Source organism: Drosophila guanche, unplaced genomic scaffold (assembly GCF_900245975.1).
Source record: "Drosophila guanche unplaced genomic scaffold, DGUA_6, whole genome shotgun sequence".
In the NCBI taxonomy this organism is placed as follows: domain Eukaryota; kingdom Metazoa; phylum Arthropoda; class Insecta; order Diptera; family Drosophilidae; genus Drosophila; species Drosophila guanche.
In genome coordinates, this window is record NW_022995743.1 from 6,333,797 (window position 1) to 6,354,641 (window position 20,845).

The 20,845-nt window shown below is 47.8% G+C and overlaps 10 protein-coding genes across 12 annotated transcripts in view; 5 read left to right on the top strand and 5 right to left on the bottom strand.

The window, feature by feature from the left end:
• LOC117592529 (prolow-density lipoprotein receptor-related protein 1) overlaps positions 1-1,341 on the bottom strand; it is a 53,668-nt gene extending 52,327 nt beyond the window's left edge. For both annotated transcript variants that reach the window (XM_034286388.1, XM_034286387.1), the window contains exon 1: positions 720-1,341. In XM_034286388.1, coding sequence (XP_034142279.1) covers positions 720-852 — 133 coding nt within the window. In that variant the 5' untranslated portion in view covers positions 853-1,341. The remainder of the gene's footprint in view (positions 1-719) is intronic.
• Positions 1,342-1,910: 569 nt separating this feature from the next.
• Positions 1,911-2,788, top strand: LOC117588538 (succinate dehydrogenase assembly factor 2-B, mitochondrial). Its single transcript, XM_034279908.1, has 3 exons — positions 1,911-2,073; positions 2,151-2,335; positions 2,392-2,788. The coding sequence occupies exons 1-3, from the start codon at positions 2,056-2,058 to the stop codon at positions 2,663-2,665; spliced, it is 477 nt and encodes a 158-aa protein (XP_034135799.1). The 5' UTR covers positions 1,911-2,055; the 3' UTR covers positions 2,666-2,788.
• LOC117588532 (DNA mismatch repair protein Mlh1) lies at positions 2,757-4,964 on the bottom strand. The gene is made up of 2 exons (XM_034279893.1): positions 4,054-4,964; positions 2,757-3,995 (listed from the first exon to the last, which is right to left on the bottom strand). The coding sequence occupies exons 1-2, from the start codon at positions 4,868-4,870 to the stop codon at positions 2,785-2,787; spliced, it is 2,028 nt and encodes a 675-aa protein (XP_034135784.1). The 5' UTR covers positions 4,871-4,964; the 3' UTR covers positions 2,757-2,784.
• A 129-nt stretch (positions 4,965-5,093) lies between these two features.
• LOC117584198 lies at positions 5,094-6,985 on the bottom strand. The gene is made up of 5 exons (XM_034272971.1): positions 6,810-6,985; positions 5,868-6,754; positions 5,747-5,809; positions 5,499-5,694; positions 5,094-5,431 (listed from the first exon to the last, which is right to left on the bottom strand). The coding sequence occupies exons 1-5, from the start codon at positions 6,885-6,887 to the stop codon at positions 5,270-5,272; spliced, it is 1,386 nt and encodes a 461-aa protein (XP_034128862.1). The 5' UTR covers positions 6,888-6,985; the 3' UTR covers positions 5,094-5,269.
• Positions 6,986-7,055: 70 nt separating this feature from the next.
• LOC117584188 (probable ATP-dependent RNA helicase DDX27) lies at positions 7,056-9,958 on the bottom strand. Its single transcript, XM_034272959.1, has 5 exons — positions 9,788-9,958; positions 8,887-9,711; positions 7,952-8,684; positions 7,334-7,892; positions 7,056-7,269 (listed from the first exon to the last, which is right to left on the bottom strand). The coding sequence occupies exons 1-5, from the start codon at positions 9,878-9,880 to the stop codon at positions 7,116-7,118; spliced, it is 2,364 nt and encodes a 787-aa protein (XP_034128850.1). The 5' UTR covers positions 9,881-9,958; the 3' UTR covers positions 7,056-7,115.
• Positions 9,959-10,154: 196 nt separating this feature from the next.
• Positions 10,155-10,836, top strand: LOC117580288. Its single transcript, XM_034266766.1, has 2 exons — positions 10,155-10,250; positions 10,310-10,836. The coding sequence occupies exons 1-2, from the start codon at positions 10,216-10,218 to the stop codon at positions 10,749-10,751; spliced, it is 477 nt and encodes a 158-aa protein (XP_034122657.1). The 5' UTR covers positions 10,155-10,215; the 3' UTR covers positions 10,752-10,836.
• A 207-nt stretch (positions 10,837-11,043) lies between these two features.
• Positions 11,044-13,411, top strand: LOC117578456 (unconventional prefoldin RPB5 interactor-like protein). The gene is made up of 4 exons (XM_034263985.1): positions 11,044-11,079; positions 11,138-11,436; positions 11,495-12,905; positions 12,965-13,411. The coding sequence occupies exons 1-4, from the start codon at positions 11,050-11,052 to the stop codon at positions 13,295-13,297; spliced, it is 2,073 nt and encodes a 690-aa protein (XP_034119876.1). The 5' UTR covers positions 11,044-11,049; the 3' UTR covers positions 13,298-13,411.
• A 44-nt stretch (positions 13,412-13,455) lies between these two features.
• Positions 13,456-17,144, bottom strand: LOC117578446 (RNA polymerase II subunit A C-terminal domain phosphatase). Its single transcript, XM_034263973.1, has 8 exons — positions 17,068-17,144; positions 16,639-16,994; positions 16,384-16,477; positions 15,857-16,293; positions 15,617-15,798; positions 14,309-15,553; positions 14,037-14,246; positions 13,456-13,971 (listed from the first exon to the last, which is right to left on the bottom strand). Exons 1-8 carry the CDS (start codon positions 17,077-17,079, stop codon positions 13,838-13,840), a joined length of 2,670 nt encoding a protein of 889 aa, XP_034119864.1. The 5' UTR covers positions 17,080-17,144; the 3' UTR covers positions 13,456-13,837.
• A 42-nt stretch (positions 17,145-17,186) lies between these two features.
• LOC117578462 (peptidylprolyl isomerase domain and WD repeat-containing protein 1) lies at positions 17,187-19,843 on the top strand. Of its 2 annotated transcripts, XM_034263997.1 has the most exons (10): positions 17,187-17,454; positions 17,521-17,724; positions 17,783-17,966; positions 18,028-18,474; positions 18,538-18,840; positions 18,906-19,024; positions 19,112-19,117; positions 19,183-19,303; positions 19,364-19,583; positions 19,651-19,843. In XM_034263997.1, the coding sequence occupies exons 1-10, from the start codon at positions 17,289-17,291 to the stop codon at positions 19,795-19,797; spliced, it is 1,917 nt and encodes a 638-aa protein (XP_034119888.1). In that variant the 5' UTR covers positions 17,187-17,288; the 3' UTR covers positions 19,798-19,843. The 2 variants fall into 2 exon arrangements, with proteins under 2 accessions (XP_034119888.1, XP_034119896.1); XM_034264005.1 differs by lacking the exon at positions 19,112-19,117 and having other exon boundaries at positions 17,188-17,454.
• LOC117578480 lies at positions 19,838-20,831 on the top strand. Its single transcript, XM_034264016.1, has 4 exons — positions 19,838-20,110; positions 20,169-20,321; positions 20,380-20,547; positions 20,606-20,831. Exons 1-4 carry the CDS (start codon positions 20,057-20,059, stop codon positions 20,771-20,773), a joined length of 543 nt encoding a protein of 180 aa, XP_034119907.1. The 5' UTR covers positions 19,838-20,056; the 3' UTR covers positions 20,774-20,831.
• Positions 20,832-20,845: the final 14 nt, after the last annotated feature.

Sequence of the window (20,845 nt, forward strand, 5' to 3'; positions counted from 1 at the left end):
AAAGTCAAGCGGAGAGCTTACATAATTTATTGAAATTTATTTGTTGTTGCTGTGCAAATATTCTAAGGAATTTTATGGCCATGAGTGGTTTATGATTTATGCGGAGGAGACTCCAATTATGAGTTTTGATCTTTTTATACCCTTGCAGAGGGTATGCATTGTCTGCAAGAAATTCAAGGTAGCATTGGAAAGATTAAGGGAAGATCGGCTGAACTTTAGTTGAAAGTTTGTAAAGCATCATTTTCCCATTTTCCCATTCATGTGGAGCCTGAATGGGTTAGGCACTCCACTCCTCGAAGTTTCTGCCATTTTGCGTTCAGCGCAAAATTTTTATTTCTTTTTTATGTTGTTGTTGCAAGTAAAGTACCACATTCCACCCAAATTCACAAAAATTGTTTGCATTTTCTTTGTTTTTCTTGTTTTGTTTATTTGCGTTTTTTTTTTTTTTTTTGTGGAAACAAGAAAAAACCAAGAATTTGCATAACAAAGTGAATGCTCGCGGGGCGAGACGATGACAGAGTGAGAGCGCGAGAGAGAGGGGTGAGAGCAATTGGGAGAAACACACAGACGGCAGACGGAGAGACGCTGCTTTTATTTTTGGCATGAAAGTGTGTGAGTGAGAGGCCCAGGTTAATGCACCGCAGATTAAAAACAATTAACATGAGAGCGACTGGGAGACAAGAAGAGTCGGAGGAATGAGAGATAAAGCACGTTCTTACCTTTCTCAGCCGAGGGTTTCTTCGTGGAGGACTCCTGTTGCTGCTCCTGCAATTTACTGCTATCCACAACGACGGCGACGAACAAGCAGCAGCACAACAACAACAACACCCACACATTCGCTGTCGCCGGCATCTTGCCGCACGCTCTTGCTCCTCGCTGCTTCTCCAGTTGCCGGTGCTGCTGTCTTTCCGTTTCTTTTACTATTGCTTTCTCTCCTTTGTGCCTCAAAAAAATACACTAACCACTCGCGCAGCCGGGAATAGCACTTTTCGTTAACCTTTTATTCAGATTTTCATATAACTTTGCATTTTTGTGGTATTGTCGCACGTTTTTGTTTACTTCTTTCGCTCCCTCCTTTTGCCGCGCGGCGAACAACACTCTTAACAAACACACACACGCGCGCGGGGATGAGGGGGAAGGAAACTTCCTCAATTAACTTGATATGTATTTGATTTTACGAATAACACACACTTTTATTTACCTATCACACCTCTCGCACAGGCTTTAATTCGAACCACTATTATTTCACATAGTTTTGGCGTCGGCACTCGAATCTTTGTTTCAATTTTACAACGATGCGCGACGTGACCGCGTTCGACCGAAAGTTTTTTAGTGATGCCAATTAAGCCTTTTCCCACTGTATCTGGCTTTCTAAAAAGCTGGCGTTAATATGTTGGCTATTTCTAGTTTTGTTATGACCCGAAGCGACAGCACTGGACGAGCTCAGTTTATCGTTCTACTGTTGAGTTTTTTTGCGGCTAGATGCAGTGCTGCCAATATAGCCAAGTCTAGCGGATTTTATTTTGCGGCGAGATTGAGAGCGAGAGCGGATTACTCACTTTTGCGTTCCACTCATGAGTTCTTAAGTGATTTTGTTGAATGCGAATTTTAAAAACTTACATTTAAATTGGCAAATAATAATTGTATCAATATTTATAAATAATATTTAACATTAATGTTAAATTTTTTAAATTATTTTGCAAATAACAGTTAAATCCTCTTGCAGGGTGTGCTTGCACCACGAGGTGGAGAGCGGAAACATTTGAAAATTGATTTGGCGCCATTATTGTTTTGGCCATTATATTATGAATAAATATGATACCTTGTTGGGAATGGGACAAATGCTGCTACAATAGTTTCCCCAGTTTGCAATACTCAATCCACCCCACTTATTTTTTGTCCCCAAATCTGCTCAGCTGGCCTTTTTGTCGTTGACGTTGTTTTGATATTTTCAAAATTGTGTTAAAAACCAATTTGGCAGCAAGTACACTCCATCGAGAAAGTAAAAAATTAATTTTACTCCTTATTTGATAGTTAACGTGATTTGCTTGCAAGATGTTTCGCCAATTAAAGGTAAGCGGAAAAGTGCATCGCCGATTGCATAAGAATTGCATTTTCCATCATTTTCTATTTTCTATTTTCGCTTGCAGCTGACGTTGAACATTTCCCGTTGGATTTTTGCGCCCTGGCAGCGCCATGCCGCCACCAGCAGCCAGGAGCCACCCTTCATGGCGCCCATTGGTGATGTGATTGTGGACTACGAGGATCCGGACTACTTGCCGCTGCCGGAGTACCCGGCGCGACCCAACGAGCCGCTGGAGACACGCAAGCAACGGTGAGTGGGGCAAGAACATGGAATAGAAATTACCCAACTCTACCTCCAATTTGTAGTTTAATCTATCAATCGCGTAAGCGTGGCATGCTGGAGAACGATTTGCTTCTGAGCACCTTTGCGGCCAAGCACCTGAAGGACTTCAATGCCGAGCAGACGGCCATCTACGACCAGTTGATCAATGGCGTGAGCAACGATTGGGACATCTACTACTGGGCCACCGAGGTGAAGCCCACGCCCGACGAATACAACACGGAGATCATGCAGCTGCTCAAGGAGCACGTTAAGAATGCCGAGCGGGTCACGCGCCTCCGTCAGCCGGATCTGACTTAAGGGAAGGAGAGCGTCATCCTACACAGGGCAAAACATGCCTACAGCTAGTCCCCAACTTAGTTTTAGTTTTATAAATTATTTATGCAGTTGATTAGCAAACAAAAAATGGAACTTTGATGCTAACACCGCTCGAATACCTTGTAGAGCGTGGGCAGATTGGTGAGCTCGTAGATCTGCTGCCGAAGACGCGCCGGCGGCAGTAAGTACTTCTTCAGCGCCGGAAAGAGCACGTGTTCGGTGTGCCAGTTCTGGTGACCGGACGTCGCGTCCTCCTGCCACTCCAGCTGGGCATAGAAACGGGCTGTCTCGCGACAAAAGGTCTCAAAGCACTTGGCCTCCTGCTCCCAGTCCACCTCGGTGGCCAGGCGCAGCAAGTAGACGGGTAGATGTGTGGCACTCGGCTTGTGTCGGGCCAGCAGGCTGGGCAGCGACTCGATCAGTCCATCCTCGGATATGCGCAGACCGAAATACTCCTTCATTATGGGTGCCTTCTGCTGGAGAATCTGCGCAGCGCTGGAGGCCAGTTCGGCCTTGTCTCCATCCTCGGGCGTCCAGCCAGCCGCCTCGCTGTCCAGCGCAATCATTAGCAACTCCTGCAGCGGCAGCGGTGGCGTTACACTGATCTCGGAGCAGTTCTGGAACTCGTAGACCAATCGCTGGTAGAACAGCTCCTCGCTGAAGGCTCGCGTGTTGCACAGGTAGAGGCGCGTCTCGTGCTGAAACAGGGCCCGACGCTCGTCCACACAGCCCACGTAGACCAGATTTTTGAGGATGTTTCTCAGCTGAATGTTGCACTGTCGCTCCACGCTCTGTCGCATGTCCAGCACACTGCTCAGGCGCACTTCCCGCGCCTTGCGGGCAGCTACCACGCGGAAGCTCTCCTCCTCATGTGAGGCACTCGTTTCGCTTGGCGTCTCCTGGGACGAAATGTCAGTTCCCAAAGAGCTGGAGGACAGCCCAGAGTCGCTCTTCCTGATGGGCGCCAGGAACTTGTCCAGCTTTTGTTCAGTGGAATCGGTGCGAATAAGTTCTTTGGGATAGATGCGCTGCGTCTTGTCCACCGACTGCGTTTCGTCCAGCTCCGTGGCGCCGGGCAGCTTGAGCTGCTTGTAGAACGTTCTGGTAGCATTGCTGCCCAGCAGTTGGGCCTCCACCTGCTCCTTGAGCCGTTCCACGATCTCGTCCTGGTAGAGAAAGTGCACCTCGTGCTTGGTGGGGTGCACGTTCACGTCCAGATTCTGCGGCGGCAGCCTCAGGCTCATGTACACAAAGGGATGATGGCCGCGCGGCAGGTAAGTGGCGTAAACAGCATCCACGGCACACTTGAGAGCTGCAAGAGAGAGGGGAATCAAATGAGGACTCAGGCCAGAAGATGCGTCTCCACCCACCTGGCGACTCCACGAGCCGCTGATTGATGAACAGCAGCATCTGGCTGCGCTTTGCCGAGTAATTGACTTGGGTGAGCAGACACTCCACCTCGAACTTGTACACCTCATCCTGGTGGCTGAAGTGCAGCAGCTCCTTGGAGATGCCAGCGCCATAGATGATGCGAATGTTCTCCTCGCGCGAACTGGCCACGGACGTCTTCAGTGAGGGCTGCGCCTCGCCCTGTTTGCGCAGGGTGAAGCCCACCTGGGGATTGTGCACCGCATACTTGGCCAAAACGTCGGAGAGCTTCTGGAACTCATCCGTGGGCGACTTGAGCGCCTGCCGCCGTTGCGGCATGTTGTAGAACAGATCCTCGATGGTGATGATGGTGCCCTGATTGCCGGCACACGGTTTGGCCTGGCCCTGCAGCCGGCCATCGGCGTAGGTGGCCTTGTAGCCGCAGCGCTCCTGTGCCGTCTTGGTTTGAATTGTTAGGTGAGCCACATGACTGATGCTCGCCAGCGCCTCGCCGCGAAAGCCGAATGTGGCTATCTGCGAGAGATCCTCGAATTTCGCAAGCTTCGAGGTGGTGAAGCGTTCGCAGACTATTTCCAAGTCCTCTCTGCGTATGCCCGTGCCGTTGTCCTGGATCTGCATCAGCTTCAGGCCACCGGACTTGACGTGCACCTGAATGTGGCTCGATTTGGCGTCCAAACTATTCTCCAGCAGCTCCTTCAGCGCGTTGGCCGGTCGCTGGATGATTTCGCCTGCGGCAATGCGATTGACCACCACCTCGTCCAGCTTCCGGATGACGCCCGGCTCCAGATCCACTTGCATGACTATACAGATCTCTACATGCAGTGTCCATGCAGTAAGCAATTAACAAGCGACTTTGTTTATAAATAAAATCGTGGCGGGAAGTGCTATGTGCAATGCAAATAGTGTTCTATAACTCCCAGAAAAATACCATTAAATACCATTTATTCAGTGCTGTGAAGCTCTCAAAGCTCACCTGCGGCATGATACTTACTTAAATTCAATTTTTCAAAACATTTGTTTATTATTTTCATTATTAACGCATTTAAAATTATCAACTTCATATAACACTTGGTTGGTTTCGTAATTCTTAACCTACAAACTATTTTGATTAAAGAGAACACAAGCGAAACACGCTAATTCCATGAGGATCAACATTATTTGTACTTTGCAAAGCAAAAAGCGTTTCGGGGAATATAACTACAAACCGAACCACTTGCATTTGAGGCAGACGAATACTGAGATGCCCAGTATAATGGTTGTGTACTTGAAGTAGCGCCGCACCGTTGTGCGCTTCCGCTCGGCCAGCACCTCATCGTAGTCAATGTGCAGCGGATTCTTTGCCGGACTGAAAGAACCAAGCTGTGGGCAAAGCAAAGCAAAGATTAGTGGCCGAATTTAGGAACTCCTTCGCACAGCTCACGCTTACATATTTGACAGTCTTGGTTAGGTCATCGACAGATTTGCGATATGCCTTGATGTTCGTCTTGAGGTTGGCCAATTGCATCGACGAGGTTTGGCCCAGCTTCCCTGCATTGAGGTTCTTCTTCACAAAGTCAAGGGAAGCCTGAACGATGACCAACTGTTGCATATGATTGGCAGCGATCATCAGAATCTCATAGAAGCTAAAAGATGAAGGTATTCATTTCAGTATTGAGAGGAAATCGAAGCACCTACTTGTCCATTCCATCCTTCTTCACTCGAGCGATTGACTTGTTGGACCAATGGTGCAAATGAAAGCTGCAAAGGAATGACAAAAATTAGTTAAAATTACATAAGAAATATGCACTCCACTCACTCCAGGATGCCCTTCATGATCTTGTTGCGATGCACGGGAAATGGAATGCCCACTTCCTTGAGCGCCTGATCGTCCATCACCAGGAATTCGGCAAGGGAAGTGCGTGAAATGGCAAAATGCTGCAGCTGGTCCTGCATATTGATGGATTGCAGGATGCTGTTCAGCTCCTGAAAGTACTCCGGACAGTCGGCCTTCAGGAAGATGCGTGGAATGTGGTCCCGCAGCGTGTGGTAGCCTAGGAAGTGCGATGGCACCGAGTACGTTTCCACAGGCCGTGGCAGCAGCTCCAGCAGGTCATAGTAGCCATGCGACTCGGCCGCCTGGGTGGGTGTGTAGCCCTTGCCGTTGGGTATCGTGGCATTGACACCCGCCTTCACAAGCAGCTTCACAATGTCCGCGTGGTTCTTCTCGATGGCATGGAAGAGCGCGGTGCAGCCATGATTGTCCACGGCGTTCAAGCTGGCACCCTTGATCATCAGGCGGACAACGTTGGTGTAGCCGTTGCGGCAGGCGAGCATGAACGGAGTCATGCCGAATTTGTTCGAGACATTGATGACTGCACCGTGGCGAAGCAGCAGGCGGACCAACTTCTCCACCAAGTACGGATCGTTCTTCGAGCAGTCGCACGCCTCCATCAATGGCATCTGAGATTCCACCTGCTTGTTGACGCCAGCCGAGCGCTGCTCAATCAGGTACACGGCCAAGTCGTAGTGGCCCGCACGGCAGGCGTACATCAACAGCGTCGGCCCGTCACGGAGCGAGTCGTTCACATTGAACCGCAGGGAATCCATTTCCCTGATCACTGTCTCCATATCCCCATCCAGCACGGCATCGTAGAGCTTCTGATCCGGGGCTACAAAATGCTGAGGCTTCTTTGGGCGCTTGACCTGCACAACAAAAACATTAAAACCCCTCGTGGCCACAACAATTTGTGCAAATTACCGTATCCGAAAAGTAGAAGCCATCGTAGCTGCTGTCCGAGTCCGAATCGGAAGCCGGGGGACCATACGCCAAGCTCATCTCGTTGTTTTTTGCAAAATTAAATGCGAATTTATTAAAATAACGAAAAACAAACAACAAAACCGCACAAAATTGGCAAACAAGTGTTGGTCAGCGAGAAATGTTTGAGCTTCAATCGGTAATCGAGAAGCAAGCGTCCTATCGATAATTAAGTTCAAATCTTCAACCGCCTATGTGAATCAAATGTTTTATTATTTTACAAGTTTTAGGGCCCGACATTGCATACGACTATTTCTTCTTATCCTTCTTTTGAAAGCGAGGTCCGCCAAAGCTCTTGCCCTTGTTGAACTTGTTTTTGCCCGCCTTATTCGTCAGCTTCACGCTGCTGACCTTCTTCTTGGCCGCAATCTTTGTCATCTTCTTGTGGCGATTGGCCTCGGATCTGGTTTGGCAGGGAGACAATTGTTAATGGTATGATCTTGAAATGCAATTGTATATGTGCTTACCTCAATCGCAATGCTCCGCCCCGGCTGACATCTGTCAAATCATTGGTGAATGCCGATTGTGGTCCGCGTCTCTTGGGTTTGCCGCCCGCCGCATTGGCTCCGTATTTGGGAGGCTCGGTGGCTGCACCCAGCTTGCCAGGGCGCTTCCGGAGCTTGGAAATTTTCGCGCGCACCAACGATACCTTCTCGACCTCTTTCATGGCCCGCTCCTTGGCCATCTGCTCGGGCGTCTTCTTTCTCGGCTCCTCCTTCTTCTTCTTGTGTCGCTTGGCATCCAGCTCCTTGACTGGTGGTCCATCCTCACCATCGCCGCCGTATTCGGGCCGCTTGCGCTTGCCACCGTTCTGACCCTGGCCCTTGCCTCCCCTGCCGCCTGGTGCCTTACCCTCGTCACTTGGGGTCAGTGCGAGTCGATTCTTTTCATCCTCACGCTGCTGTCTCGTCTGGAACCAGTCACGCTTGCCGTTGGTCTGGCCCAAGAGCTTACGCTCCGTTTTGGACAGTTGCTGCTCTGTCTTTGCCAGCTGTCGCTCGGCCTGCTCCTCGCCGAGAATGTTTTCTGCATGGAATCAACGATTAGGTCCAAGGGTAAAGCAGTAAATCGATTTTTATACTCACGAATCTCTGGCTCCAGGGCGGTCAGCTTGTTGCGATACTTCTCAATAATCTCCGGTGGGATAATGCGATTCTTGATGGTGCTCTCGGCATTCTTGATAATGTCCTTGACAATCTTGCGCTCCTTTTCGCCAGCGAGCGACACGGAGATACCTGCACGTCCCGCACGCGCTGTACGACCCACGCGATGGATGTAATGCTCTGTCGTAATGGGCATCACAAAGTTAATGACAGTCTTCACACCCACGATGTCCAGACCACGAGCAGCCACATCTGTGGCGATCAGGATATCGATCTGCTCCTCCTTGAACTTCTTGAGCGATTCCAAACGCTGTTGCTGGGTCAGATTGCCGTGCAGTTCGCCCGCTCTAACGCCCAGCAGACCCAACAGGATGTGCAGGCGATGGGCCTGCTTCTTGGTCTGCACAAACACCATGCAATGGTCGTGGAATGTGCGACAAATCAAGCTGGCCAGAATGGGCTCGCGGTCTCCCTCCTTGTCCTCGCGTATGCGTATGAATTCCTGACGCAGATTGAAGGCCACCTGTTGGTTGTTGTTCACAAACACCTTGACGGGCTTGTCCAGCGAGACGGCTGCCAGATCCTTGACCTGCTCGCTCATCGTGGCCGAAAAGAGCATGGTCTGGCGTGTCTTGCAGCAGGAATTGATGATCTCCTTCATTTGCTCTGCGAAATATTCGTCCAGCATGCGGTCAGCTTCGTCCAGAATGAGAACCTGCAAGGAAAACACCAGAAAGGATTAGATGTGGCATACAATTGGGGAACTTTCATTTAATTTTCTCTAATCAGCTTGCATCTGCCGCGCAGTTGCAAGTACCAGGGCTATCCGCTTTGCCCAGCGATGAGCTCAGAGCGCAAGGATGGAGATTCATCATGGTAAAGAGGGATTAACTATCAAATATCTGGGGTTAACTCACCTCAATGGAGTCCAGCGTAAAGCTGGGCGTGTTTTTGATGTGATCGATAAGACGTCCAGGAGTGGCTATCACAATATCTGGATTCTGGCGCAGCACAGCCTCCTGGGCCTTCACATCCAGGCCACCAATGGCCAAGCCCACATCAATGCTTGTGAATTGGCAGAGCTGTTTCGTCACCTGATAGACCTGGGCACCCAGCTCACGGGTGGGCACCAGCACCAGGACACGGGTGATGGCCTTGTTGTTGAGCGGACGATACAGCAGACGCTCCAGTGTGGGCAGCATATAGGCAGCCGTCTTGCCTGTACCAGTGGCCGCACAGCCACAAATGTCCCTGCCCAGGAGGGCAATCGGTATCGTCGAGGACTGAATGGGCGTGGGATAGATGTATCCCAGTACGCCGATGGATCGCATAAGGGGACGCGACAGATTCATTTGATAGAAGGAGGTGACTTGCTCGTTGCCCTCCACAGTGTCGTCGAATTGCATTTTCTCGCCCTCATCCTCTTCTTCCTCCTTGGCCTTCTTCTTCTTCTTGTTCTTGGTTTGCTTCTTCTCACGCAAACGCAGATTATCGTGCTGCAGCTCATCCTCCGAAAGGTCTATCTCATCCTCGTCACTCTGCTCGGCGGCCACCACTTCGGCTCCGCCGCGCTTCTGCAGGCGGGCAGCAATCTTGTCATCGGTCTTTGTGCGTGCCTTTCGCTTGACATACTTCATCAGATCGTCCCAGGTGTCCTTGTTGTACTCCTTGACGGAGCCCACAAACTCGAAGCCCTTCTCGAACTCAGTTACCTTCTTGTGTCGCAGCTTTGTGGGTTGATACTGTGCAGTCGCCGCCGGGTGAGAGAAGTGTGTCTTAATTTTCATTCACAGCATAAAATATTTCATGTTTTCTCACCTCCACTTCGGCATCAGAGTCCTCGGATAGATTCTCCACCTCGGCATCATCCTCGATGGTGCCAATTAAGTCTAGATTCTTGGTTGCACCCATTTTTCAACTTAATTATTTTAAAATTCCAGCGCGTGTTTATAAATTTACAACGCACGTGTGGCACAACCAGCCCTGGAACGGTCTATCGATATCAGTCTGAAAAACCGATATCACTTGCTGTCTCAGTTACCAATTTCCTTTGGTTTTAACTGTTCATATTAATCTTTTCATTTGTTAGTAGAAAAGCAAACAAATAAAAGGTCTTGAATATGGAATTTATTTTATCTGGAATTTTTTATAATTCACTCGATATATTGCATCGATGTTTCTTGCTGCCCTGGCGCTCAGCTGTTTACCATTTGTTATGAAATTTTGGTTAAATTGCCGAAAAGAAAATGCTGCGTTTGCTAACAAAAACCAGATTCGCAAGGTGAGCATTAACATACCTAAAACCACAAAGGATTCAGACTAATAATAATTGTGTTTCAGGCCGTTGGCCCCGGCGTCTAGTGTTTCTGCCGGCTGTCCGCGTTTTTATGCCCAGAAGGTGACCAATGAAGACCAGAAGCAGGAGGAGGGAGCGATCAGCAATGAGCCCATACAGTTCTTTGGCAGTCAGGCGGCCACCTGGCGAGCACGGGAGACACGCAGTGGTGGTAGCGATGAATCCCTATGGTACCAGCCCTACGTGATCTCAGCCAGCCTGGCCATATTTCTTCTGTATTTCTGCTGCCTGCGCGAGGAGAGCGACATTGATCAGCGGCTGGAGGGAAACCTGTACGACCATGTGAGCGGCCTGGAGGAGGTGCAGCTGACAGTCAACTACAGGTACAACAAGGAGCACGGGCTGGACACCAAAGAGCAAGAGAAGCGTCTCATCGAAATAGGCGTAGATATGAAGCAACTGGATGCCAAATTGGCCGCCCAATAGTCTTAAGATTTGTTCATTGTGTTTTTCATTTCGTTAAGTAAGAAAGATTATTAAATTGGTAACATTTATAGCGGTTATTGTCGAAGTGTGCTGGTAATTCATTGATTTCTTTGTTCTTCCACAACTCATATCCAACCTGTTGGGCAAATTGTTATATGCTTTGTAGCAAATATAGCAAATGTTATACAATTTAATTAACAAAAGAAAAAGAAGATTGAATTTTGTATTCCGATTTTGGCCGCGGCATATACATACGATAGGACTTGTTGCCTATCGATAGCGATACATTCTTTCCAACATGGACCGGCGCGAGGATGCTCTTCGGCAGGTTTGTGGCTATTTTCATATATAAATAGGGACATAGATTACAAAATTTGTTGGTTCAGGCCATCGTGGACAATGCCAAAGAAACGGAGCGTTGGCAGGCATACAAGAGCGACAATGAGGGCGCCATTCGTAATTTGGAAATGTTCGCCAAGAGTCTCAGCGTCGAGGTTATGGTGCCCATTGGCAGGAAGGCTCTGATGCCGGGCCAGCTCATACACACAAACGAGCTTATGGTGAGCCACAGCGAAGACTACTTCTCGGCCTGTTCCGCTCACAAGGCCAAGGAAATATGCCAACATCGGCTTCGGGTGGCGGAAGAGCGCTTGAAAAAGCTGGAGACGGAAGCTAATCTGTGGCAGTAAGTTGTGGCTACTAAATGCTTTTGGCAGAGCTCAATATTTAAGATCGTATTTCAGAAACAAATTGGAGGAGCCACTGGCGAAGGGCGCTGTGGCGGAGTCCGGGCAGTTAGATATTATTGAGGACTACAACGAGGAGGCTGACATCAAGTGGAGGGAGCAGCACAAGGAAAGTGTGCGCAGGATGAAGCAAGTGGAGCGTGAGGAACGTGAGGCAGCACTCAGAAACGGCGATGATAAGCTACACAAATTAGAAGTGCTGGAAATAATGGAGGAAATGGGTCTGGATCCCGACAGTGCAGATCCGGAGATGATTGAAGAGCTGCTGAAGGAGATTCAAGAAAAACCTGTCACGAAAGCAGAACCAAGTCATTTGAAACTAACTGAGGAGGAGGAGTCCCTAATTCGGAGCACAGACCAACAAGTGGTGCATCAGTTAATGTCCGGCGAAATAACGCAACCTTCGTCGAAGAAACGTATAGGAAGAGCATCAACTAAAAGTGATAAGGACACCAAGAGTGTGAACCAAGCAGAAATTCAGACTGTTAAAGCTAAAGCCCAAGAGGAAAAGTCGCAAACCTCTACCGAAAATACATCCTTGTTGCCCACTGTTGAGTGTAAAGATGAAGTTGAAAGTGTAGAAGATGAACCTGTAGACCAGGAAGAGGAGGTACAAACCATACGAAATCAAATGTCGTTGTTGCCCAGCGAAGAGCGTGAACCATTCCTGAGGTCACAGCTGGAGGTGCTAAAAGCAAAAATGCGCAAAATACAAAAAGTTCAATTTATAAGCGAAGAGCTGACGCATTTGATGAATGTGGTTATCACGCTGGAAGACGATTTGCAGGAGCTAATGTTTGAGAACGAACTGGTGGCAGATAGCGACGAGGAGCAGGCCTCTGTGGATGATGAAGCGCCTGAGGTGGCACCACAGGCGGTCCCACAAAAACGGCGCATTTCCTTTGCTCTATCAGAGGAGAAGTTGGAGTTCCGCACCCACGAACCCGTCTCCGAAATGATGCCAAAGGCGCAACAGAGGGCCCGAGAAGTCATATCGCTAGACGAACCACTGCCTAAGACAGTGACTGCTGTGCCTGCAGAGAAAGTTAGTAACAAGAGCTCGGATATATTGAAGAAGGTGCAGCAGAACCTCGAATATGTCCAGGAGAATCAGAGTGCCCAGGACTTCGATTTGCTTAATCGCATACTGGAGGAGTCAACTAGACGCATCAACACCTTACACATAAGCTTCAAACATTCCGATGCGGTGCCTGCTGCGATGCCCGTGTGCGGGGAAGGAACGCCTGGTACGCCTGCGGATTTCTACGACCAGTACAAGAAAGCAGTGCCAAAGGCACAGCCACATTTTCCCATATACGTGAACGGATTCGAGGGCGAGCAGGAACTAAAAGTGCCCATACTGAAGGAGGCAGCGCGAGAGGAGGCCTACGAGGATCCTCGAACTCAGGTAAGACACAAGCCATAAACCAGTTTGGTTGGCAAACCTAAGAGCATTTTGTTTTCCAGTTTTCCAAGCCAGATGCAGCTGTTGCTGCCCCTTTGTCAAAGTCAATCCTGCGTAATAAGTCCGCTGTTGAGCTCGAGTCCCACATTGAAACAAAACAAACGAAGAAGTCAAAGAAGGGCAAAGGCAACAGACAGCCGAAGAAGGAGCGCACCCTAGACGATGATCTGCGTGACATGAGTGCCTATCAGAAGGTGATGCATGATCTGGTGGAGACCAAGGAGCCAACGGCGCCAGACCCTCTTCCCAAGGAGAACTACATAGACGCTCACACACCGAAGAAGCGCGTCAGCCGCTTCAAGCAGCAGCGATCGTCGCAGCTCAACAAAACGTAGCAGAATCGATCGCCTCTTCGAATTACTTTGTATTTGTATATTTGTTCAAGTTTAATGTGGTGGATCTATTACAAAACACAACGAAAAACAATAAACAACTACTGGTGTGGTGTACATATAAGTTTAAATATTTAAAATAAACACTAGACGCTAGCTAGTCCGTTTCAACGGAATTTATTTTGTAAAACATTTACAGCATATCAATTTACATTAGATTAGAGTTAAGATTTAAGTCGTGAGATGTTTTTTGATTACAATTTCAATGCGTGACGATGAGGGGTAGGGCTGGGGCTGGAGTGTTTGTTTTTTGTTTTTTAAAAGGAGCGTATCTCAGCGAATTGCTTAAAACTATTTTAAGTTAACTACTACATACAGATCCTATACATAGGCGGTATACCTAGATATTCTACATCAATATGTAACTGATAGCTGATTTTCGATTGCGCATTTGTTTTACTGCTGCTGCTGCTGTTGTTGTTGTTAATTTGTAGGTTGGTTTCCGTCTTGGAAAGCCTCGCAGACATTCTTAATGACAAATAGTTAATCTTCTAGCCCCAGAAATTCCCGCTCCAGAGCGGCTCCCATCATATTCCATTCGCCATCATCCTCATCCTCCTGGTTGTTTTCACTGTTCGAATCCGAACCAATTTCCAAATCCGACGGCAGCTCCTCACCTGCAAGAAATCACGAATTTAATGATTAGTACATTATATTTCAAGGGCTCCCTCCCTCCTCCTACCTCGTCGAAATTTGGCGCTAGGAATCTCATCGTCATCTTCCTCTTCGTCTTCGTTATTGTCATCGCGCTCGCGTTCATCCTCATCAAATTCAGCAAGACTCGGCGCTCCCATCATCACATCGCCAGTGCGCATAAAGAAATCGTGGGCCCGATTCGAGTTCTCATCTTCACGCTTGCGCTTAAGCAGTTTCTTGTCCATGGGTGGATTTTCTAGGATGCAAAATTCGGAACATTCAAAAAAAGTACTCAAGATGTGTATGTTGTTGGCTTACCAAAGTTGACGGGTCCCTCGTCACTGGACGAGTCAGACTCGAAGAACGTATCGTAGTCTTTGTTCATGGAGTCAATTTCCTCGTTTGTGAGGACCAGCAGGGGATTGAGGGTTTCCCGAAAGTTACCACTCTGCTCCTCCTGCTGCTTACTGCTTGATGGCGATATCTCCGATCGTTCGCTGTAGTTCACCACATGCTCGGGACTGTGGCAATGTGCGGGCGGCTGTCGGCCTTTATTGCGCACTTTGCGGTCCAACGGGAATAGCTTCTCCTCCACATGCTCCCAACGCTCGGCGCAGGTCCACAGCCAATTGGCATTGACCACACGGATGTTGACCTCCTTTTTGGCGGCATTTACCTTGTAGGTGCCCGCATTGACTGCCACCAGATGTGTGCTCTCCTTATTAATGTTCGGCTGCACCTCGGCACCCAGACTCTTGGCTATGAAGTAGGCGCGAGACTGCTCCAGTCTCATTTGCGTTGGCACTAGGCCAGAAAACACAAGATTCTTGCCGCGCAGAACTTCGCAACGAATTTTAGGCACAATTATCTTCAAGTCTGGAATCTCCATGGTCTCGTCGTAGATCGCATAGAAGCGCTTGTGTATGTTGCGCAATATGACCTCCAAGTAGAGTAGGTAGTCATCTGGGTCCTCAATCTCAATGAGTTTTCCCTCGTCGTGGTTGACTTTGACGATTGGAATCTTTGACGTAGTGGCGGCATCTTCCCCGCCAACTTGGTTCTGATTATCCACTGGACTAGTTGATGACTCCACCAGATCGTTGTTTTTTTCGGTCGTTTCGACAGCAGTTGTCTTCGAGTCAATCTCCATCAATCTGCCATCAATCTTAAGCGCACTTGTGCTATCCTTAGAGTTCTCCGATGTTACATCATCCACGACTATGTCTTCGCTATCGCTGGCCGGTTTGTGTGGGTCCGGCGTGCCAGTTGAATTATTATCTACAAGCGTATCTGCATCCGCATCTGCATCCACATCCACATCCACATCCGTAACCTTGCCATTCACCTTGTCCGACAACTCTTTTGACTCTGTGACAATCGAGGCATCTGTCACCTCTGCATCCTTTGGATCGCTCTCATGCCCGAGTACGTCAACGGGTTCTTCATTGCCGTCCTCGTCTTTGCTTGTGCTGGACACCGTGTTGTCGCCTTTATCGGGGTCTTCAGTTTTTATTTCACTCTCCACATCTACCTTATCTTTTTCCTCTTCTTTCTCTGCCATATCTAAAAAAAAATAAACACTGTAATGACACTGCTTGTGGTTTGCTTTCGGGATGCGGTACTAACCTTTGAAGTCGACACCTTCGCCATCCAACTCGTGCTTGGACAGTCCCGGCGGGGCATTGATGTCGCCGGTGTGTTGGAAGAAATGGTAGGGCTTGACTTGTATCAAATTGGATGCCATATTCCAGACATCCTCTCGATCGTCAATGATGCACACCATCGAATCACCATTCGGAAATAAAGCCCTGCAATAATTTCCATTAAAAGATTGCCCACAAAACACATTCCCAAGTTTCTACTTACTTCAAGTTGTCCGTCTTGCTGGTGGCATTGAAGCATTCATCGCGTGACAGTATGCGATGCGAGAAGAACTTGCCCTGCGGGTCGAGCAGTTGAGCAATCATGTGTGCATAGTTACGGGCGCCGAATGTGCAGATGTGCAGCTCGTACAGCTGGGACATGCGCTCTAGGAACTCGGCTGTGCCGGGGCGCAGTCGCGTGTGGTACCAAGGTGACTGTGGGCCATATAGCTGAAAGTGGTAGATCCCCTTGATGTTCTCCGGAACGGTGTCGTTGGTGGTATGGATGACCGTCTGGTCGAGATCAACGAGTAGCACAAGCTTGCGGTCGGCCAGCAGGCGTCGTGTGTCGTCATGGCCCAGCTTCTGGGCCAGTTTTTGTGTGACTTTGAGGTCCGGCATGGTGTGCACCATCGGCACTGAGGCCTCAGAGGTTTGGCCCTTTTGACAAGGAGAGCAGAGGGGAAAACGATCAAGTTAGTTTGTGTCACTTGACAATGGGAAAAATGTTTGTTTTTTATTGACACTTACATTGTCATCTTTTCGTAAATCGGCACCGCAGTCCGCGCACATATCCTTGATGACGGTTGTGTGTATGCATTCGGACAACTCCATAATCGCATCCCTGGAAGAGCAAATAAAAACAAATCCACGCTCAAAATGTGTGTATACCCCCATCTGTGCGGCGTTGTGCACAAATGCATTCCACCCATAACAACCCCAACCCCCACCCCAAACCCAGCACAGCTCCAACACCACAGGCAGAGTGTGTGGGGCAAAACTCACCCCTTCACAACCATTTCGCCGTCTTTGCGAAGCCGCTTTTTGACAACTCCGGCACGATTTGACTTGTATTTGTGGACTGTAATGTTGCCGGCCTTTGACGGCTTGCCATCGTCTCCAACTTCCTGGTAGAGAAACAGGATTTGTGCTGCCGACACGAATTGTCCTTCGCGTACGCGCCATTTATTGATTCGTATGCGTGTCTCTGTATCACCAAGTGCTGCATTTACAACAATGCCTTTCGCGCTTCCGCCGCCGCCACTGATACCGCCACCGCCGCCTCCATCATCGCCATCCTTGCTGCTGCTGCCTGCAATCCGGCTGGAATGCGCAGTTTCCTCCTGGCCATGCTTCTCCATCTTGTATTTACAATGTTTTTAATACAAATATAATCAAGTTTGTTCAAATCTCTATGCCTTGTTATGTTTTTACCTTGCAAAACATCAGGTATCATCGATGTACTTCCACCTCTAGCAGTCCCTCAAATGTCGGTATATTTAGTACATTCTTTGGTATACTACGGTATATTTATTAGCGTTAAGTGGGGTATTAATCAGCGGTCACACTGATTGGCACGCAAACGGCGCTAAAATTATTCACGTTCTCAGAAAAACACGCTTTTGTATTTGTTTATTAAATAGGTAGCGTGCAGAATGAGTGAAACAGATTCTAGAGAGGATCTGAAACGCAGCGCACCAGCGGAGGAAGATGAGGCGACTGCAGAAACAGCAGAAGAGAACGATGCCGATGGTGAGGACTCAGGCTGGATTGGGCCAATGCCTTCGGAACAAACTGCTGTGCCGGCCAAGAAAAAGAAAGGTAAATACACATTGTACAGTCTATCCGTTTGATGGCTTCTTACTGGTATGGTTTTGCTTTGTGCAGTGCTTCCGTACGAACACATCTTCCTGGAGAACCTGCCCAACGCCGAGAGCTATGAAAGGAGCTACATGCACAGGGACGTGATCTCGCATTTAGTGTGCACCAAGACGGATTTTGTGGTCACCGCCAGCTTGGATGGGCACATCAAGTTCTGGAAGAAGGGAGAGCTGGGCATCGAGTTCGTAAAGCACTTTAGAAGTCATTTGGGTACGTGGATGAGGAGTCTCATTTGGCATTTATTTTCATGACATTCGATCACTTCCAGTTCCAATCAAGTCGTTGTCTACAAATGCTAGTGGCACATTGCTCTGCTCTGCGGCGACCGATCAAACAGCCAAGGTATTCGACGTGGTGAACTTTGACATGATTAATATCATCCGACTGGGCTACACACCCCAATGTACCGAATGGATAAGCGCTCCCGGGGATGCCGTCCAGGGACTGGCCATGTAAGTTGGTAAACTAAATGCTCACTGGAGAAACTATATTGATTATGTATCTTATTTGCAGCACGGACTCTGAGAGCAACTTTATACACATTTACGATGGCCAGAGTGGGGGTCAAGTGCTTCACACCTTGGAGAATATGCACGCGGCCCCTGTGGTCGCCATGTGCTTCAATGTGGCAATGGAGACGGTCATATCGGTGGATCGTAGGGGCATATTGGAGTACTGGCAAACCCCAAAGTACGATTACAGATTTCCCCAAAAGCTGGTGAATTTCGACTCCAAACTGGACACCAGCCTCTTTGAGTTTGCCAAACAAAAGACCCAAGTCACCGGTCTGGCAGCCTCCCCGGACGGCAAGCGTTTCGCTGCCATCTCCACAGATCGCAAGGTGCGCGTATTTCAGTTCAACACGGGAAAGATGATCAGAGTGTTTGACGAGGCGCTCTCCACGTACACGCAACTGCAGCAGACGCCGCACGCATTGCCGAACATGGAGTTTGGCCGAAGGTACGTACATAAAAATAGAATGTGTGATTTATTAAACAGCATTGCTTAATGCACTCTTTGTAGAATGGCTGCCGAACGCGACCTGGAGAAGACGGCACAAAATACGACACTTAACATTCTCTTCGATAGTACTGGAAACTTTTTGCTGTATCCAACCATGCTGGGCATAAAGGTGATAAATGTGGTAACGAATCGCTGCGTCACAATTCTCGGCAAGACGGACAACATACGTCCCTTGCAGGTGGCCCTGTTCCAAGGCAGGGTAAAGCGACAGAAGGCTGCAATAACGCTCGAACAGGAGGCGAGCGAGAATCCAGCGTTGCACAACTACTTTAATGATCCAACCGCCTTTTGCACCGGCTACAAGTTAGTTTCCGTTTACCTTAGAGCCTGTTCCATTTAACTAACACGTTTGCTTATGCGTTTGTTAGGAAAAATCGCTTTTACTTGTACAGTCGAAGGCTGCCCTCAGATCTCCAGGATGTTGATCGTGATATATTCAATGAGAAGCCATCGAAAGAAGACATTATTGCAGTGCCCGAGGCCACAGGTATTCAGATATTTCTAATCTACTTAGTTAATTATTTACTAACCGTCGTTGTTTTTCTCCTAACGCTAACGCTAACAATCTTTCAAGACGAAGGTTACTTTTACCTCTATGTTTGCCCATTCAAGATCTATATCATTGAAACTGTTTAATCATTTTAGTCGTGCAACGTATCTACGAGAACGTGGTGCTACACACCACCAAGGGGGACGTGCACATAAAGCTGTTCTTCAAGGAGGTGCCAAAGACAATCGAAAACTTTTGTGTTCATGCGAAAAATGGGTAAGTCCTAGAATGTCTTCTCAGCTTGCTGTTTTCTTTTAAACGGTATTTATTATCCAGGTACTACAACGGGCACATATTCCATCGTGTCATCAAGGGATTCATGGTGCAAACGGGTGATCCGACGGGCACTGGAACTGGCGGTAAGTCAATCTGGGGACACGATTTCAAGGATGAGTTCGTACCAAGCCTAAAGCATGATCGCCCCTATACGGTTAGTATGGCTAACGCTGGCCCCAACACAAATGGTAGCCAATTCTTTATAACAGTCCTGCCAACTGTAAGTATTTCAACACTTTGTCCAACTAGTTAGTTGACTCTATTTTTAAAACCATTACTCTTTACAGCCTTGGCTGGACAACAAGCACACTGTTTTTGGTCGCGTTTATCGTGGCATGGAAGTCGTACTCAATATTTGCAACACAAAAGCGAATCCCAAGACGGACAAACCGTACGATGACATTAAAATAATATCAATACACTTGAGTAATTAAGCAGAATTGTAAATAATAAATATGTGTGAGTGTTTGTACCTCAAAATTCCTATCTCACCTTCAGCCCATGCGGAAGATCTTTACAGTGTTTAGCCGAAAATATTATGAGGATGATAGTAATGATAGTGATAGTATGCATCAGTGGAGATTTCAACTACAAATACAACTATTTAATGAGCTGTTGTCATTGAGTCCATATTTTTGACCATAAAACAAACCAAAATAGTGTGAGTTTGAGTTAGGCCAGCCAAAGCTCAACATGTCCGTTAAGAACTTATTTCAGCTCATGTTGATGCTGTATTTTATCACCGAAGTATGTATAAATTGATTCCATTTGATATTAATCCTATAAGTATTTACAAATTCTCAAGGTCACTTCCAAATTTGAGTTTACCAACATCAAATATACTTGTGTGGATAAGGAATACTGCAGAGTAGACTATTGCTATCTGAAGTCGATAAATAGAACCTACAAATATATGTCAGTGCGATTGACTTTATTTAAACCAATTTACAATGTCAAGGTACGTTCTGGACACCAACTCTTGATGGTATGTGGATTGAAAGTATAAATATTTTCAGTTAAACTATGCATTTTACAAGCGATTGAGTGGATACAAGCCTTTCCTCTACAATTACACTGTTGATGGCTGCAAATTCTTTAAGAATCGTAGGCGTATCTCCGTCGATAATTACGTTTTTAGTCTTCTTGGGACGAACCACAATCTAAACCATACATGTCCCTACATTGTAAGTTGTTTATCCCATTCGAGCAGATGGAAAATTTCGAATAATTTTTTATGTGCAGGGTGAACTTTATGTGGATAAGTTGTCCATTAGCCTGGTAAACAATCGTTTAACAGCGGTTCTGCCCTTTCCGGAAGGTGATTACCTCTTGCAGACACACGCATTTGTTGATGGCATCATTAGATCTGTGTTTCAGGTCTATGGCACTCTTTCGAAGTCGTATTATTAACTCTGTAAAATGCCGCAAGCTAATTAAACTCGGATGCTTTCCCATGCATGTTCATAAATAGTTGTTTAGTGT